We start from the raw sequence: 18,566 nt of genomic DNA on the forward strand, positions 1-18,566 counted from the left end.
TTCACCTCAGCTGCTGTCGGTTGGCTTTTTTTGCGTGTCCCAGGTTCCTTTCAGTTGTTGCATCGCGTGTTGTGTAGTGGTGCAGAACTGAGTTGGGGACCCTCAAACCTCATCTCTGGGTTGGAGTTGAGTCCTGCCAAAAACCCTGTCTTCTGAGTCATCCCTTTTCCTGCCAGCTACAACATGTGTTAAACATGTTATAATCGATGCCTGACCAGTTGTTTCGCCTTTATCAGCAAAATTTAAATAAACGGACATTTGTGTAGTTGCGTTTGCTGGCTGGATAGCCAACGTTCAACAAGCTAACACCTTATTTCCTCTCTGCTGAAGAGTAGCGTGGAGCATTAGCGTAGGTCTTCATTACAGAGATGTGTCTGTAATTCTCTGGTGGCACGGTGGTGCAGCGGTTAGCGCGGTCGCCTCACAGCAAGAAGGTCCTGGGTTCGAGCCCCGGGGTAGTCCGACCTTGGGGGTCGTCCCGGGTCGTCCTCTGTGTGGAGTTTGCATGTTCTCCCCGTGTCTGCGTGGGTTTCCTCCGGGGGCTCCGGTTTCCTCCCACAGTCCAAAGACATGTAGGTCAGGTAAATCGGCCGTACTACATTGTCCCTAGGTGTGTGTGTGTGTGTGCCCCCCTGTGATGGCCTGGCGGCCTTTCCAGGGTGTCTCCCCGCCTGCCACCCAATGACTGCTGAGATGGGCACCAGCATCCCCGCGACCCTGAGAGCAGGATAAGCGCTTGGGATAATGGATGGATGGATGGATGGATGTAATGCTGTGAGCTCCACTAGACATCCTGTTCTCTTTATCGAGGACACTTTTGTGTTTTTGTGTTGAGAAATGTTAAAATTATCATTAAAATCCACAGGTCGATATGCAATGGGTCCTCTCCTGCCCGTCAACCGGACTGATAAACTTAAAATAAAGAAATAAAAACAACATCCGGAAGGAGCTCGGAGTAGAGCCGCTGCTCCTTCACGCCGAAAGGAGCCAGTTGAGGTGGTTCGGGCATCTGATTAGGATGCCTCCTGGGCGCCTTCCTTTGGAGGTTTACCGGGCATGGCCAACTGGAAGGAGACCCCGGGGTGGACCCAGAACTCGCTGGAGGGACTACATGTCCAATCTGGCCTGGGAACGCCTTGGGATCCCCCAGGAGGAGCTGGAGGGCGTTGCTGGGGAGAGGGACGTCTGGAGTGCCCTACTTAGCTTGCTGCCACCACGACCCCACCCCGGAGAAGCAGCTGAAGATGAATGAATGAATGAAATAAAAACAAGGATACATGTTGTGATTAACTGTTGAGTTGTGTAGCATTTATAGTTGAAATGAACAACAAATGAGAAAAACCTGTACGGCTTCTGAGTTCCCGAGTCCCGACTGACGGGACAAAAACGTGGTTTCCAGTTGAAATACATGAGTCTGAAAGTCATGCTGAATGTCACGAAAAGGAAAATTCGTGTCCATGTACATGAATCAATGCACTAAATTCAGTGACTGTTTGACGAAGTGCTGTGAGACTGGGTTGGAGAGAAGCACCCTTCATCATCATCCTCCATGATTCTTCAGGATGATTCAGAAACGTTCGATGTTTTTCCCCCCGTAGCATTGACAGGTTGTCGACCTGGCTCCGGTCCTCTTCTGACACGACTGTCCCTGTGTTTGCAAGGTGTAACTACGGCTGGCAGGGCCAGTTCTGCGACGAGTGTTTGCCGTACCCCGGCTGTGTCCACGGGACCTGCGTCAAACCTTGGCAGTGTAACTGCGAGAAGAACTGGGGCGGCCTGCTGTGTGATAAAGGTAGGGAACCTCCCATCCTACGGCTCACTTCACATTGTTCATATTCAGAATAATTCTTACAAGGATGTAAAATTTGGGGGCATCCGGGTAGCATGGTGGTCTACTCCGTTGCCTACCAACAGGGGGATCGCTGGATCGAATCCCCGTGTTACCTCCGACTTGGTCGGGCGTCCCCACAGACACAATTGGCCGTGTCTGTGGGTAGGAAGCTGGATGTGGGTATGTGTCCTGGTCGCTGCACTAGCGCCTCCTCTGGTCGTTCGGGGCCCCTGTTCCGGGGGGAGGGGACTGGGGGGAATGGCGTGATCCTCCCACATGCTACGTCCCCCTGGTGAAACTCCTCACTGTCAGGTGAAAAGAAGCGGCTGGCGACTCCACATGTATCGGAGAAGGTATGTGGTAGTCTGCAGCCCTCCCTAGATGGGCAGAGGGGGTGGAACAACAACTGGGATGGATCGTAAATGTGGGGTAATTGGCCAGGTACAATTGGAGAGAAAATGGGGGAAAAAATGGATATAAAAGTTAACTCTAGCTCCGTCCGGTTAGGGAGCATGTTTGATACCTGGAAGGCCGTTTTAAAGAGATGGTTTCAAAACGTTTTGGCCTTGACGTTACTGAAACGTAGGTCTGGACTCACTTCCCAGATTGAGTTGATCTTGAAATGCAGCTGTCCGTAAGAAGCGTTCACCTGCGAGCGTGCTGGAGGATGGCAACCATATAGTTTTACCGCCTGTGTGACCTGAGCACTGACACGGAAATGTGATCTGTCGGGTCCCTTCACCACCGAGGGCTCTTCGGGGAATGAGAAGGGCTCCTGAGCTCCCTGGCAGCGACGGATCTCTTGCTCATTTATTTACCAGCCTGCAGGCTGACCTGGCCTTTGGCCTGAGCATGCTGCTCAAGCATCGAATAGGGTGCAGTTTGGTTTGTTGTGCATGTTGAAGGAAGGTAATGGCAAACAAACAAAAAAAAACGCTACAAAAACAGACAGACTATTAGAAATGGAAAACAGTAGTTGGATTCTGACCAACTAGTTGGATTCTGACCAGGTGCAATTGGGGAGAAAAAGGGGGGAAATGGGGGAAATATAAGTGGGGGAATATAAATAAATAAAGCAGACATACAACACAGCTAATGTACAACAGTTACACAGCATGTTAAAGGTGTGTAAAAATAGCATCAGGGTTGACATTGTTGGTCCCTGTAAGTCATTTCTTGACATTACACTTAAATGAATAATAGGATGGAGACTTCCTAATTGTTTGTGGGACTGGGTTCTATTGATGTGATGCTCTAAAGGAGAAGATGGCCTGACTAAATGCAGTTCTCCTGAGTGGGATTGTGCAGTCCCCTCTAGCTGCACCTCTAGTAGCTCCGTTCGTGATAGATTTGAAGTTTATGAAGCTGGACAGAGGAAGAGGAGCTAATCCATGCATGATGTTAAACTCGGCAGACAGTTTTGTATTTGATGAGGTTTTCCCCAGCTAAGTAGGATATACTTTTTTAACAATATGGCAATGATGAAAACCGAATGGCTTCTTGTCTAAGGTTTTGCTTGTTTGTATAATGATTCCAGTGGTTTTAATGGTGTAAAGTGTGTATTAGACCAGCTTATCAGACAATAGGTGATGTTGGGAAACAACCATTGAATGGAAGTATATCTTTGCTGCCTTAGTTGATAGGAAGTCTCTGGTAAACCTGAAATTTATTTTGAAGCTGAGGTTTGAATCTATGTGGTATGTGTATGTTTGAGGAAAAACATACAAGCCATTTTCGACAGCGTTCAACTGCAGACAACATTGGTTAAGCCAGGATGTGACCTTCAACATAACATCTGTTAACCTGATTGCAACCTCTTCTGTAGTTTCACCATGAGTAAAAATAACTATCGTCAGCATACATTAAGATGTCATATTTTCCACACACAGAAGGTAGAGCATTCATGTACATGCTGAATAGGATTGGACCCAGTATAGAGCCCTGCGGGACACCAGTTTACAGATGTAGAGAATTAGATGTATAATTATTGATTTTGACAAGTTGGGAGCAAGATGAGAGGTAGGATCTGATAAGGTTGGCAAATTCTGCGGAAGGATTGAAATTGAGTACTTTATGCAGTAGGATGTTATGATTAATGTGATGTTTTGTTGTGTCGGTTATCACACATCAAGCCACAGGATTGCGGTCGATAAGAGATTGAAAGTGGATTTTAAAACTTTGGATAAAGGTGTCAACATTGCAGGTATCTTGTGTGGCTGCCCAACCATCCCCATTCTATCCATTCACGACAATATCCTGCTATCGATGGACAAATCTGTAGCGTAGACAGAAATCGCAGGGTGGGCACAGAGAAAATCAGATGGGCCTATCCCGTCCAAGACCAATCATACTTAATAGGTTCTAATATGAACGTTAACCAAAATGGGCAATTACAACTATACTTGCCTGAATGCAACACAGTTTAATCATGCAAGCCTTGCACATCATCAGAGGTAATGTTACAAGCAACAAGACGAACATTAACAGCATCACATAGCCTGGCACGGCGGCCACATATTCACACACACACACACACACACACACACACAAACATACACACAGTTGTTGTCAGACACACTCAGTCATGTCAGCTTCCCAATAAATATTATTGGCCAATGGGCCTGTTATTTTACCATCACTTGACAATACAACATGTGAGGTGATTCAAAACACAAATTAGCCTTATGCACACACACACACACACACACACACACACACACACACACACACACACACACACACACACACACACACACACACACACAGACAATCCAATTGTACACCCAACAATAATTACACCCAGTAAACAATAATATCGAAATAGGCAATAGGCCACTACAGTCGTAAATTAGCTTAGTTTTGATGATTACAGCAGGAGACGACGGGGCTTGGTGTTGAACACTGAAATTATTTCATTATAGTCCAACGAGTCAGTTATGTTTCAGAGGGGAGCAGGGGCAGAGTCCAGTCTGTATGTCATCATGATGCCCTGGTGCCAGTTTTTGTCCAACTTACTGTTGAAAAGAGTCTTTCAACAGTACAGCTTGTTATGGTAGGGTGACGAGAGCCCATAAGAGACGGTTCATTTTGGGAAATATGTCACTGGGGCAAGTGCTGGACGCATCCAGCACTTCATGAAATGAAGTCATGAATTCATGAATGTCCCTGACTGACTGACTGACTGACTGATGGATCATGTTTGACACGGTTGGGCCGCTGGATCAACACGATTGGTCGGCTGAGCACCGAGAGGCATGAGGGAGATCGCACAGTTAAAGCTCCTCCGATAACACTCACTCTGACTCGCTGGCGAATTCACAAAAAGGATTGTGCATCTCCTGAAGCCGCTGAACCTGCACAAGTAAGAAAAATTAAACCGTGTAATTCTCAAAGCACCAGCAAAAGGTGAAATGCACCCCTAACTGCACTGCCGAGCAAATGGTGTCTCGGTGCTCTGGCGCTATTTGCACGTATTTCAATTGGGTAATCAGAAATCAGGGACACTTTGTCATTTCATGTATGCAAACAAAATATGGTTTCCCCCAGCCCACAGCAGTGCAACACAAAGGCTAAAACACATATCCAAAAACTACAAGAACACTCATATCAAACTACAAAAAAAAAAAAAAAACTTCACTGTCCAAGAGGATGTACACAGGATTGGCTGTCACAACTGCTGGTCTGCATGGGCTAGCAGGTAGCTTAGCCTGCCCCGCTTCCACGTCCTGTCAGACCGCCCTCGGTGTTACCTCTTCGGTCACAGCTCCAGGTAGGGCCGTGGTCCCTGGGCCCACAGGACGCAGCAGAACCAAGCTCTCCCAGCTGATCCAGCACCAGCTCTCCCAGCCATCAAACAAAGACACAAACTTAGACGTGGACAAAGACACTGCGTGGACGGTACTGGGTGAGGCCACTGCAAACGTGAATTCGCACTGCCATCTTCCCACACCGGAAGCAGAATAATATGCATACGTTTGGCACAATATTGGCCCCGTTTTATGCAAATGAGCCATATTGCAAAAAAGTCCAATTCACAAACAGCAGTGCTAATAGCCACATGCAGTTACAGTGAACATTATTAGCGTCTTCAGAGAGTTGGTGGTAACTGACGCCCAGACTTCCCGGCGAGCATGGCAGTAGTGTAGCCGGGGGCGAAGGCGTCGTCATGCCAGGCATGCGTGTGAGGGTTTATTTCGAAGGAGAATATCACTTTTCCATTTAACTGAGCCCAAAATCATTGGCAGATGCGGGTTGCCAGGTCTATAACAGTTCTTGCTAGATGACATCAGGGATGACATTGAACTTGCCTGCTGTGTTCTTGGCGCAAAGCCACCATTTATACTTTGCCACATGGGTAATTGCAATCAGATGCAAAACGAAGGCAAATTGCACTCAGCTGAAAAACGTTATTAGTGTGTTTGCGCTGTAATATCATTAGCGCGACATGGTTTGTAAGTCGGACCTTGAGATGGGGCAGATAGGCGGTTGCAGGTGATGCGAAATTCATGGTGCCATCAGCGGCCGCAGTACTTGTTTTGCTGTTGTTGTTGTTGTGAATTCTCCTGTCAATCCAGACTGAGTCTCAGAAAAAGAAGAAGAGAGATCCGCAGATAGAAACAGATGAAAGAGGAGGGGGAATTAACAGATAATTAGAATAGGTATATTTAAAATTAAATTAAGTTCTCTTTCAAGTCAAACATCCCATGATATGAGTGGAAAGTATTGTTCTCAAATGTAGCCTGACCACATCATGTGATATGCTACTTCAGTACACTTTAACGACAAATATGACCGGGACCGCTGCAGAAATTTGCAGATGAACATTTAATATCCAGGAATTCACATTATAGACACTACCACTGACCATCCCTGTGAAAAACTGGCCACAGTTTTGAACATCGACCCTACACGGTCCAGTCTTATGCAGGAGCTGTAGAGTACTTCAGATAAACTGATGGATTATTCTCTTGCCACTTACATTTCTGTAGTGGAAGTAAAGAAATGTAAGCGGTGAGAGAAGAATCCAGAAGGAATAATTACACCTCTTGTTGAATTCATGCAGAATGCTTCGTGTAAAGGTACAATCCTCAGTTCAGAAGTAAACAAAAGGGTCACCCTACTACCAAAATACAAAGCACAGGACTGGACCCTTCAGAAATACAAAGCCCAGGACTGGACCCTTCCATCACTCCCAGACTGACTGACATGTCTCTTAATACAATAACTAACACTACACAACTGAATTAATTTTCTTCTGTTTTCTGATACCGTAAGATTTGTTTACATCTGAAGGGGCATCCGGGTGGCGTAGCGGTCTATTCCGTTGCCTACCAACACGGGGATTGTGGGTTCGAATCCCCGTGTTGCCTCCAGCTTGGTCGGGTGTCCCTACAGACACAATTGGCCGTGTCTGCGGGTGGGAAGCTGGATGTGGGTATGTGTCCTGGTCACTGCAGTAGCGCCTCCTCTGGTCGGTCAGGGCGCCTGTTTGGGGAGAATAGCGTGATCCTCCCATGCTGTACGTCCCCCTGGTGAAACTCCTCACTGTCAGGTGAAAGGAATCGGATGATGACTCCACATGTATGGGAGGAGGCATGTGGTAGTCTGCAGCCCTCCCCGGATCGGCAGAGGGGGTGGAGCAGAGACCGGGACGGCTCGGAAGAGTGGGGTGATTGGCCGGATACAATTTAGGAGAAAAGGAGGATAAAAAAAACAAAATAAGAAAATGTGTTTACATCTGTAATGGTGATAAAGATGGGAATAAAGCGAGCTTATAGTTTCAACGTCAGTCGGCTGAGAAAGACACGAAATGCTTATTTTCAGTCTGTACCTCAAACTCTTCAATTATGTATGTAAATATACCTCCATTTTACATGGTCAAGTTAATCACAGATAGGACCTTTTAAGTTATTTGATTAAAAAAAAGGGTAACCTTATTACTAAAATATCTTTTTGTGGTTTCTTTTTCCGTCTGTCCACCTGCCCCCTTGTCTCCACCAGATCTGAATTACTGTGGCCGCCATCAGCCCTGCGTCAATGGAGGCACCTGTATGAACACGGAGCCAGACGAGTACCACTGTGCTTGTCCGCACGGCTACTCGGGCAAGACCTGCCAGATAGGTGAGAAAGAGGCAGAAGTGTTACCCTGCTGTGTCTAAGTGAGCTCAGTCATTTCCCAGCAGCCTTTAGTTTGACAGAGATGGTCTTTCTGTCTCGTTCAGCCCTTCTCATCACTTTTGTGTGCCCGCTGATGTTTTGCTGAAGAACTCACAGAATTAAGTCAGGAAGGACCACAGATTAAGCTCTTCTTTCTTATTAATTCGTAACGCTATACGCTGAAAAGTGCCCTGTCTGCCCTCATCAGGGGCAAACAGAAATGGCAGGTTACATTACATCCTTATATACATAATTTAACTGGGACATAGGCATCTTATAGGATAATTGGAAATAACTGATGAATAAGTTATTTGGCTCCAATTACAAACACATTGATTCGGACCCAGTGGGCCAGGGCTAATCAATAATTACAGTTTATACAAAGAAAGTATCTTAAATCTATTCCCTCATTGAGCCCATATGGGGGGGATACACTGTTTAATGTATGCATCCAAAAAGCCTCACATTTTGAAAACAGAATAGAATATTCTTTATTAGTCGTTTTGTACATACATACAAATGTAATTTCTCTCTGCATTTAGCCCATCCTAGCTGTGTAGCTAGGAGCAGTGGGCAGCCTCCGTGCAGCGCCCGGGGACCAACTCCAGTTATTTCTTCCCATTGCCTTGGTCAGGGGCACATGTGAGGCTGCACCCTAGATGACAACACTGTGTGGTACTCTATAGTGCTCCTTGGCAAGAAATGAATCAAGATCACTGCCACACTTGGGACAACGTACTTGTTCTATGCCCAGAAAGATGTGACTGGTTGAAAATCTCAACCGGTGTATCCTCTCCCAGTGAAGTGGTGCTGTTGTAAATGACACAAGCTTTTCCAAATGGTTAACAGCCAGCACCGGCCTTGTATTCAAACAGAAGGCAGTGTGCATCATAGCTTTACCAATTGTATGCTGATGACACTCTGTTATACATGCCCCTAAAGCCCACAGATCCTAGTGGGCTAGCACATCTCACAACTTGCCTCTCTCATATTAAATCCTGGATTTCTCAAAATTTTCATTGATTTAATGATGAGTCTGAGGTCATTCTGTTCGGTCCAGAAAATCCCATCAGCCCTTTTGCTACTAATCTTGGTGGTCTGTCAAGTAGTCTCAAGCAGGCTGCTAGGAACCTTGGGGTAATATCTTAAGCTAACCTTAGTTTTGATAATCAAGCATGTTGTTGAGTCATGCTTTCTCCAGCTCACTAACCTCCAAAATTAGGTCATTTTCATCAACTGCCGATCTGCAAAAAGTTGTACATGCTTTTATCTATTCTCGGCTTGACTATTGTAACATACTTTATCCTGGTAACAGCAAGAGCTCCCTCCACTGTCTGCAGTTGGTACAACACACCGCTGCTCGGCTCATTACTGGAGCAAGGAGGCATGGCCTTATCACTCCTGTGCCTCCCTCCCTACACTGGCTCCCTGTTAGATTTTGAATTGATTTTAAATTTTTATTGCTCACTTTTAAGGCCTTAAACAGTCTTGCTTCTACATACGTGTGTGATTTATTACCTGGTATATGCCCCCTCGACCTTTAAGAGCTGCAGGTGGAGCCCTGCTGGTTATTCCCAGGTCTCGGTTTCTCAAAAAGGGTGATGGGGCTTTTGCTGTTAGAGCCCCCACGCTATGGCCCTCTCTTCCTGTTAAACTAAGACACGCCAAGTCTCTAGCTTCTTTTAAATCTCATCTTAAAACTTTTCTCTTTAACTAATGTTTGATATGTTTTATTTTTACTCTTAATTATTTGGTCTTAATCATTTATTGTTGTTGCCTCCTCTTTGCTCTTGTCCTTCGGTCTTGTTCTCATTTTTGCCTTGTCTGGTTCTATTTCTTTTGTAAAGCGCTTGTAACTTGTTAAGAAAAGTGCTATATGATAAATAAAGTTATTATTATTATTATTATTATTGTAACTAAATGTGTCTCAGAGTTAACAGTTAGAGTTAACACCAATGATGATGAAGTATGAAGTTACCAGAGCAAGTAATATTTGCTCTAGTAACTTCATACTTCATACTTTGCTGTGTCCCTTCCCACTGCCCAGCTTCATCCTTTATACATCCATCCGTACAGTTATGATTTAGTGAGATTTCAGTTTTGTTGGAAATGTCATTTAAAACGCTTCAACATGGGGCGCAGGTTGAAGATGTACTGTCCCGTGAGGTGTTCACTCTGTGGAATCTAACGTGCGCTCTGAACATTCCCTCCCTGCCAGTGGAGCACGCCTGTTCCTCAAACCCTTGTGCCAATGGGGGCACATGCCATGAGGTTTCCTCGGGGTTCCAGTGCCACTGTCCACCTGGCTGGGAAGGCCCAACCTGTGCCAGCGGTGAGTGGCCTGTCGACCCGCTCTCTCCTCGCATGTCTGTAGAACAACCTCTGCTCCTCCGTGTAGCGCCTCCATGCTGATCATAGACGCTTCCCTCCTGTTGCTGCGTTCCTAATGCCCCTCCTCGTTCCAGTGTTTACTCCACTTCCTCCCTGAGCAGGTGGAGGTGAATCTTCACTGATGGAGCCACAGCTCCCATTCTCCTGCCATAGCAAATAAGCTTCAGCTGCAGATGGCTACCTCTCTTCATTCAAAGAGTTAGGGGGCAGTGTTTGGTGATGGACGTGTGTGTGTGTGGGTGGGTGGGTGGGCTGGTTAGACACTGACTCTGATTAGGCCCTCCATAGGCCTCCTTCTGAGCAAGCCTTATTACTCCCACCTCATGCTTGTGGTGCCATGACCGTTCATCCTTCACCCGCTCCTCCTTTCCCCCAGCCAGCTCCTCCATGCCACTGGAAAAGAATAGTGAACAGATAACAATAAATGTCGGGGGCGTCCGGGTAGCATAGTGGTCTATTCCGCTGCCTACCAACACGGGATCGGTGGTTCGAATCCCCGTGTTACCTCCGGCTTGGTCGGGCGTCCCTACAGACACAATTGGCCGTGTCTGTGGGTGGGAAGCCGGATGTGGGTATGCGTCCTGGTCACTGCACTAGCACCTCCACTGGTCGGTTGGGGCGCCTGTTCGGGGGGGGGGGGGGATGGTGTGATCCTCTCACGTTCTGCGTCCCCCTGGTGAAACTCCTCACTGTCAGGTGAGAAGAAGCGGCTGGTGACTCCACACGTATGGGAGGAGGCATGTGGTAGTCTGCAGCCCTCCCCGGATCAGCGGAGGGGGTGGAGCAGAGACCGGGACGGCTCAGAAGAGTGGGGTAACTGGCCAAGTAAAATTGAGGAGAAAGGGGGGGGGGGTATCGGATCAGTTTATTCAGATTTTGCTCAGAAATGCATATGAGCAGAGGGTTTAAGTGTGAGTGTGTGTGTTTGTTCTCAGACATGGACGAATGTGCCTCCAGACCTTGTGCCCAGGGCGGGACCTGTATTGATCGAGAAAATGGCTTCGAGTGCGTGTGCCCGCCGCAGTGGGAGGGGAAGACCTGCCAGATCGGTAAGGAGAGATGATGTGGACACACAGACACACACACAGACACACACACAGACACACACACGGTTACCTTCAAGAATTAATGTTTTGCTACACATACTGGCTGCCCTCCACCTGGAACCTGTTGCAGGAGATCATGTACTGATGCCCCCCCCCCCCCCCGCATGTGGCCCATAACGTGTGTAACTTCAGAGGCTGTCGGGTTGTCGGTGATGGTGGCATGTGTTATGGTGGCATGTGATTCTGTGTACACCTCCCAACTTGGTAGGAGGATGTGTCTGGAGCGCTGCCAGGACGCCAGTAAACACGGCCGAGGAGGAGGAGGGGGGCGGGGAGGGAGGGGGGGGAGGGACCCAAGAGTTGGGTCTCGTTTTACCAGCGTGGCTCTCGGTTTACAGGCCGCCGTCCCCCCCGGCAGCATGTTACCTGGGGTGCGGGCCGGGTGTGTTGTGTTCGTGTGTGCGCGGGGGTGTCGGCTTTCAGACTGGAGGACAGGTGTGTGTGCAGGCGAGCGGTGCCAGGCTCCCTGAGGACGCCCCCTCTAAATATTTCAGCAGTACCCCCCAACCCCCCCCCCCCCCCCGGTCATTGCAGGGGGAGTGAGAGAATGTAGAGGTACAAAAGGGGACGGCGTGTTACTTGTTGTTAAGTGGGTTGACAACAGCGTTAGCGTTAAGTGGGGGGGGGGGGGGGGTCTTGGGGGTCAGTAAGGTCACTTTGCCCCCTCAGCTGAATTCTCCCCCTGACAACACAAATACAGCTGCAATACTGTTACAGCTATAAATGAAGTTGGGGGCATCCAGGTAGCGTGGGCGGTCCATTCCGTTGCCTACCAACACGGGGATCGCTGGTTCGAATCCCCATGTTACCTCCGGCTTTGTCGGGCATCCCTACAGACATAACTGGCCGTATCTGTGGGTGGGAAGGTGGATGTGGGTATGTGTCCTGGTCGCCGCTCTAGCGTGTCCTCTGGTCGGTCAGGGCGCCTGTTCGGGGGACTGGGGAGGAACAGCGTGATCCTCCCACGCGCTACGTCCCCCCTGGTGAAACTCCTCACCGTCAGGTGAAAAGAAGCGGCTGGTGACTCCACACGTATGTGAGGAGGCATGTGGTAGTCTGCAGCCCTCCCCGGATCAGCAGAGGGGGTGGAGCAGAGACCGGGACGGCTCGGAAGAGTGGGGTAATTGGCTGGATACAATTGGGGAGAGGGCGGCACGGTGGTGCAGTGGTTAGCGCGGTCGCCTCACAGCAAGAAGGTCCTGGGTTCGAGCCCCCGGGGTAGTCCAACCTTGGTGGGTCGTCCTCTGTGTGGAGTTTGCATGTCCTCCCCGTGTCTGCGTGGGTTTCCTCCCACAGTCCAGAGACATGTAGGTCAGGTGACTCGGCCGTACTCAATTGTCCCTAGCTATCTGTCCAGGGTGTCTCCCCGCCTGCCGCCCAATGACTGCTGGGACAGGCTCCAGCATCCCGCGAGCCTGAGAGCAGGGTAAGCAGTTCAGATGATGGATGGATGGATGGACAATTGGGGAGAAAAGGGGGGGGGGATCCAGAAGTAAAAGTAAGTCATGCGGTTTGGCCATGGAAGCCGTAACACTGTAATGCAAGATAAAGCCAGTGGACCATACTACAGGGTTGTCGTTACGCTACGCTAGGAGGACGCCACTGATGGGGACACATTCTTGGCAGTAAACAAAGACTGGGGGATCATTTAATCAACATGGACATGAAATGGTTTGGGACGGCGTCCACGTCGGCAGTAAGTCGTGGCGGTGACACCCAACCTGACGCTGAGGTCCATGTGTTGTGTAGACTGCCTCTTGCAGTACGCCATTAAATGCAACACACCTAGCAGGTTTCCCCGTGTGTCGTAGTTTATCACCTGGTTTTGTGGACGGGGTGTGTACACGCCTGTGTGCGTAGGTTATGGGATGCCTCGCTGTCATGGTTTCTTTCCGTCCACTTCCGGTGTGGGAAGATGGCGGTGCAAATTCACGTTTGCGGCGGCCTCACCCAGCAGCGTCCATGCAACGTCTTTGCCCACGTCGGCGTCTAAGTTTGTCTTGGTTTGATGGCTGGGAGAGCTGGTGCTGGATCAGCTGGGAGAGCCTGGTCTGCTGCGCCCTGTGGGTCCGGGGACCACGGCCCTGCCTGGAGCTGTGCCCGAGGAGGACACACCGAGGGCGGTCTGACAGGACGTGGAAGCGGGGCAGGCTAAGCTAACTGCTAGCCCATGCAGACCGGCAGTGGCGACAGTCATCCTGGCTGGTGTTCACTCTCCTGGACAGGGATTTATTTATTTATTTGTTTGTTTAGTTTAGACATGATGTATATGTGTGTTCTTGTACTTCTGGGTGTGTGTTGTTGTGTTTGTGTTGCTTTATTGTGGGCTGGGGGGAACCATGTGTCAGCGTTTCTGCTGTTCTGATATGTGGTCATGTTCACTGTACACTATGGGTGTGCGGTGAACAACATGCCCGCGTCAGAGTTGGTTGTGTGTCTGTTGCTCGTGCTCGGCTGCGACCCTGGTTGCCAAGTATGACAACACAGTGTTTTCTACTTCTCAACAGAACAAATATAACATGTGTTTATTAAACGTATGCAGTACAATCCAAATGTTAGAATGTGTTCTGTATAAACACTGGTTTTCCACCTCTCACATTCTCTCCCTCTCTCCCTGTCTGTCTCTCTCCCTGTCTGTCTGTCGCCCTCTCTGTCTGTCTCTCTCCCTGTCTCTCGCTCTCTCTCTCTCTCCCTGTCTGTCTCTCTCCCTGTCTCTCGCTCTCTCTCTCTCTCCCTGTCTCTCTCTCTCCCTGTCTGTCTCTCTCCCTGTCTCTCGCTCTCTCTCTCTCTCCCTGTCTGTCTGTCGCCCTCCCTGTCTGTCTCTCTCCCTGTCTCTCGCTCTCTCTCTCTGTCTCTCGCTCTCTCTCTCTCTCCCTGTCTGTCTCTCTCCCTGTCTGTCTCTCTCCCTGTCTGTCTCTCTCTCTCCCTGTCTGTCTCTCTCCCTGTCTCTCGCTCTCTCTCTCCCTGTCTGTCTGTCGCCCTCTCTGTCTGTCTCTGTCTGCCTGTCTGTCTGTCTCTCTCTCTATCTCTCTGTCTCTCTCTGTCCTAATTTGGTGGACTTGGTCTGCCCCTACTCTCTGACTTCACAGATGCTAATGAGTGTGCAAGGAAGCCCTGTTTGAATGCTTACTCTTGCAAAAATTTGATTGGTGGATATCTCTGCAGCTGTTTCCGGGGATGGTCCGGACAAAACTGTGACATCAGTCAGTATCCATCCTCTCACCACCACTTCAGCTCTTCTCTGCTTACACTGGGCTCCTTGTGACTTACTCTTTTCTTTCCCCAATAGTCCTGTCTCACTTCTTGGACACAAACCCTTGGATGCTTTCTAGTGTCTCTGTCTCCTTAGATGCGGGAATTCATCTCTGTCCTGTTTTTTCCCCCCACAAACTATAGCTTCACGCTGCCACTGTGACTGCACTAGCATGCCAGGCCTGCTCTGTAGGTTCCGCTGGTCCTTTCTGCTCTGCGGGACCCAACTAATGTATTTCCAGTCTTCGTTTTAACCTCTTCACGCCCCGTGCTGTAGATGCACAGTATGGTGGCTCATCCAGTCATCACCTGTAGAAGTCCATCCTTGTGTATATATCTGAAGATTGTTGCGTTGTAGTGTTTTTATTCTATGTTAAGTACACGGAGAGGCAGTGTCCGGGTGGCGTGGCGGTCTAGTCCGTTGCCTGCCAACATGGGTATCGCCGGTTCGAATCCTCGTGTTGCCTCCGCATTGGTCGGGCATCCCTACAGACACAATTGGCCGTGTCTGCAGGTGGGAATCCGGATGTGGGTATGTGTCCTGGTTGCTGCACTAGCGCCTCCTCTGGTCAGTCATGGTGCCAGTTCAGGGAGGAGGGGGAACCGGGGGGGGAATAGTGTGATCCTGCCACGTGCTACGTCCCCCTGGTGAAACTCCTCACTGTCAGGTGAGAAGAAGCGGCTGGTGACTCCACATGTATGGGAGGAGGCATGTGGTAGTCTGCAGCCCTCCCCGGACCAGCAGAGGGGGTGGAGCAGCGACCGGGACGGCTCGGAAGAGTGGGGTGATTGGCCGGGTACAATTGGGGAGAAAAAGGGGGAAACCCTCCCCAAAAACACAAAAAATACACTGAGAGCCGTGAAACCGGAGCCAAATTCTGTGTGTGTGTAAACCTCACATGGCCAGCAATGATGATAAGTTTATTTTTACCTTCTTCATGAATAATTGATCTGCTTTTCCCTTTCTGCTTTCACCTCAGATACCAGTGACTGCAGCGGTCAGTGCCACAATGGAGGAACGTGCACGGTATGGACTCCACATTAGTTTTCTTTAGATCCTACGTGGTCACACGCTGGTAGCCGTCACCTAGGAAACTACCAAACATCACTGAAACGTTCTGCACAACCACGAAGCATGAACCCAGTGCACTGAGGGGGGCAGACGGTGGTCCGCACAGCAATCGGGGGCCACATCCTTAGAAGGAAGTGGTCTACAAAGACGTGTCCTTCGCAGACCACATACTTGGGAGGACGTGGACTGCAAATTTGTGTCCTTTGAAGACCACATCCTTAGAAGGACGCGGTCTACAAAGGCATGTCCTTCGCAGACCACATCCTTTGAAGGACGTGGTCTACAAAAGCGTGTCCTTCGTAGACCACACCCTTCGTGATCTACAAAGACGTGTCCTTCGGCATGTCCTTCGTAGATCACATCCTTGGGAGGATGTGGTCTGCAAATTTGTGTCCTTTGAAGACCACAGGTGTGTCTTTCGCAGACGACATCCTTAGAAGGACGCGGTCTACAAAGGTGTGTCCTTCGCAGACCACATCCTTATAAGGCGTGTCCTTCGCAGACCACGAAGGCTGAACCGAGTGTAGTCAAATGAGATAGTCTGGTCTACGGAGGATTTCCTATTTGCGTTACCAGCTGTTCCCGCCCTTATCCTTGTGTCCTGAAGTGCCGCTCCAGTTGCCTAGCAACCTCAACAGCTGCAGTGGACCAATGGTAGTGGAAATGGGGCCAAAAATGACCATTTTACCAGCGTTGGCATCAGTAGTGTCCAGTAACTCTTATTTTAATGAACATTTTAGTTATTTAAGGTTTGTATCGTTAGCTGTTCATCCGAGTTGAAACCCGAAACTTACATTAAAAGTGTCATCGTCGGCTGCTGCTGAAGTTAGAGACGCCATTTTCTTGTGGGGAAAAAACCCAATCCCCGGCGCACAATGAACGTTGGGATAGGCTGGGCCACGGAGGATCCATCCGTTGTGTACGGTGGCCCAGGGGGTCAAAACACAGCGGCGTTTCAGATTAGGGAAAGGGTAGAACCGTAGACTGGAGGTAGGTCAGCACTTCTCGTTTGGGGTTGGACAGAATCCTTTTCTGTCCGTCCCCGTCTGTCAGAAAACAGCCGTCTTCTGAAATGCCGTTGTGTTTTGACCCTCAGGGCCACCGTAGGTTGTGTCCTTCATGTTCTGACGAATGAAGGCCACGTTTCTCGGCTGCGTTTGAGGAAACCTTGTGAACGGGACGGCCTTGGCACGCCGCTGTGACGTAACCGGTCTTCACATGTGGCCTTCAGAGGGTGCGGTCGCTGAACTGGAACACGGCCTTTGTTAACGCCATTTCACAAGTTCCTTAAAGCTGAAACCGGTGGTTTCGCTGACCTGACCTACGCCAGGCAGTGAGAACTAAAAACGAGCTGTTGGAGCCGTTGCAGCTCGTGTGCCGTCAGCTCAGCAGGAAACACGTCCACCCTTGTAAAAATGGCGTCCTCAGACCAAAGCTAAAGCAGGCAGTGTGTTTTTCAGACTACATGGGACCTAGGGCTGGACCCGAGTATAAGAATGCTCGGGTATTTGTTTGTTGGGTAGGTGTTCGGTTTCTGACCCTGGGGTTCAGATATTTGTTTTTCTTTTTTTATACTTTTTAGTTGCACTATTAAAATGTGGACATTCACCGGACTTCACTTCACCTTGGCCGTTAAAGGGAAGACAAAATGGGGGCGTCCGGGTAGTGCAGCGGTCTGTTCCGTTGCCTACCAACACAGGGATCGCCAGTTCGAATCCCCGTGTTGCCTCCGGCTTGGTCGGGAGTCCCTACGGACACAATTGGCCGTGTCTGTGGGTGGGAAGTCGGATGTGGGTATGTGTCCTGGTCGCTGCACTAGCGCCTCCGCTGGTCGGTTGGGGCACCAGTTCAGGGGGGAGAGGGGGAACTGGGGGGAATAGCATGATCCTCCTATGCGCTACGTCCCCCTGGTGAAACTCCTCACTGTCAGGTGAGAAGAAGCGGCTGGTGACTCCACATGTATTGGAGGAGGCATGTGGTAGTCTGCAGCCCTCCCCGGATCAGCAGAGGGGGTGGAGCAGCGACCGGGAGAGAGAGTGGGGTAATTGGCCGGATGCAATTGGGGAGGAAAAGGAGGGGGAACCCCCCCCCAAAAAAAGTAGTAATTGACTGGTAAATGCAGTATTTCTGATGTCTTATTCTCTCTGGCTTCCCTTGCTTCATCCATCTCTCTCTCTCTCTCTGCCTCTCCCTCTCTTTGCCCCACAGCAGGACGGCGGTGGCTACCGTTGCCAGTGCCGACCAGGCTACGTTGGTGCTCGCTGTGAAATCCAGCAGAGCAAGTGTGACAGCGGGCCGTGCCAGAACGGCGGCCGCTGCTACGGGACGGCGGACAGCTTTGTGTGCGAGTGCCCGCTGGAGTTCTCCGGGCAGCTGTGTCAGGTCAGTTTCATCCTGCACACACCACTGCGACAGACGGTCATGGCTCAACTGGCCGCCGGGTTCACTGCTGATGATACCCCTTTTGGTGGCACCGTCAATGACAGGCCGCGTTGCGTTCTGCAAACTGTACACGATGTTTATAAAGGACCGACAACGTGATGTGTCTTGTGTCCTTGCACTGTTTTTTGTTTTTTTTTAATTTCATTTTTTTCGACATCGCTGTTTGAAGCTAATATAGGTTAGCGCTGAGGAAATTGATACTCCATTGCTTCCCTTGGGCCCTGAACAGAGGACATTGCTGGGCGGCAGCCAATCCAGATTTAGTGTCTGGACTATAAATACGAGCCTGCTTGAATGGGGCGATGCTGGATTCCAG

At 49.6% G+C, this 18,566-nt stretch overlaps 1 protein-coding gene across 3 annotated transcripts in view; it reads left to right on the plus strand.

Moving 5' to 3' along the window:
• jag2b (jagged canonical Notch ligand 2b) overlaps positions 1-18,566 on the plus strand; it is a 116,018-nt gene that overhangs the window by 74,597 nt on the left and 22,855 nt on the right. The window contains exons 6-12 of one of the 3 annotated variants that reach the window (XM_056294397.1): positions 1,662-1,792; positions 7,832-7,951; positions 10,206-10,319; positions 11,314-11,427; positions 14,574-14,687; positions 15,717-15,763; positions 18,017-18,190. In XM_056294397.1, the coding sequence (XP_056150372.1) occupies positions 1,662-1,792; positions 7,832-7,951; positions 10,206-10,319; positions 11,314-11,427; positions 14,574-14,687; positions 15,717-15,763; positions 18,017-18,190 (814 nt within the window). The remainder of the gene's footprint in view (positions 1-1,661; positions 1,793-7,831; positions 7,952-10,205; positions 10,320-11,313; positions 11,428-14,573; positions 14,688-15,716; positions 15,764-18,016; positions 18,191-18,566) is intronic. The other 2 variants (XM_056294398.1, XM_056294399.1) reach the window with 2 other exon arrangements.

This window comes from Lampris incognitus, chromosome 15 (genome assembly GCF_029633865.1).
Source record: "Lampris incognitus isolate fLamInc1 chromosome 15, fLamInc1.hap2, whole genome shotgun sequence".
In the NCBI taxonomy this organism is placed as follows: domain Eukaryota; kingdom Metazoa; phylum Chordata; class Actinopteri; order Lampriformes; family Lampridae; genus Lampris; species Lampris incognitus.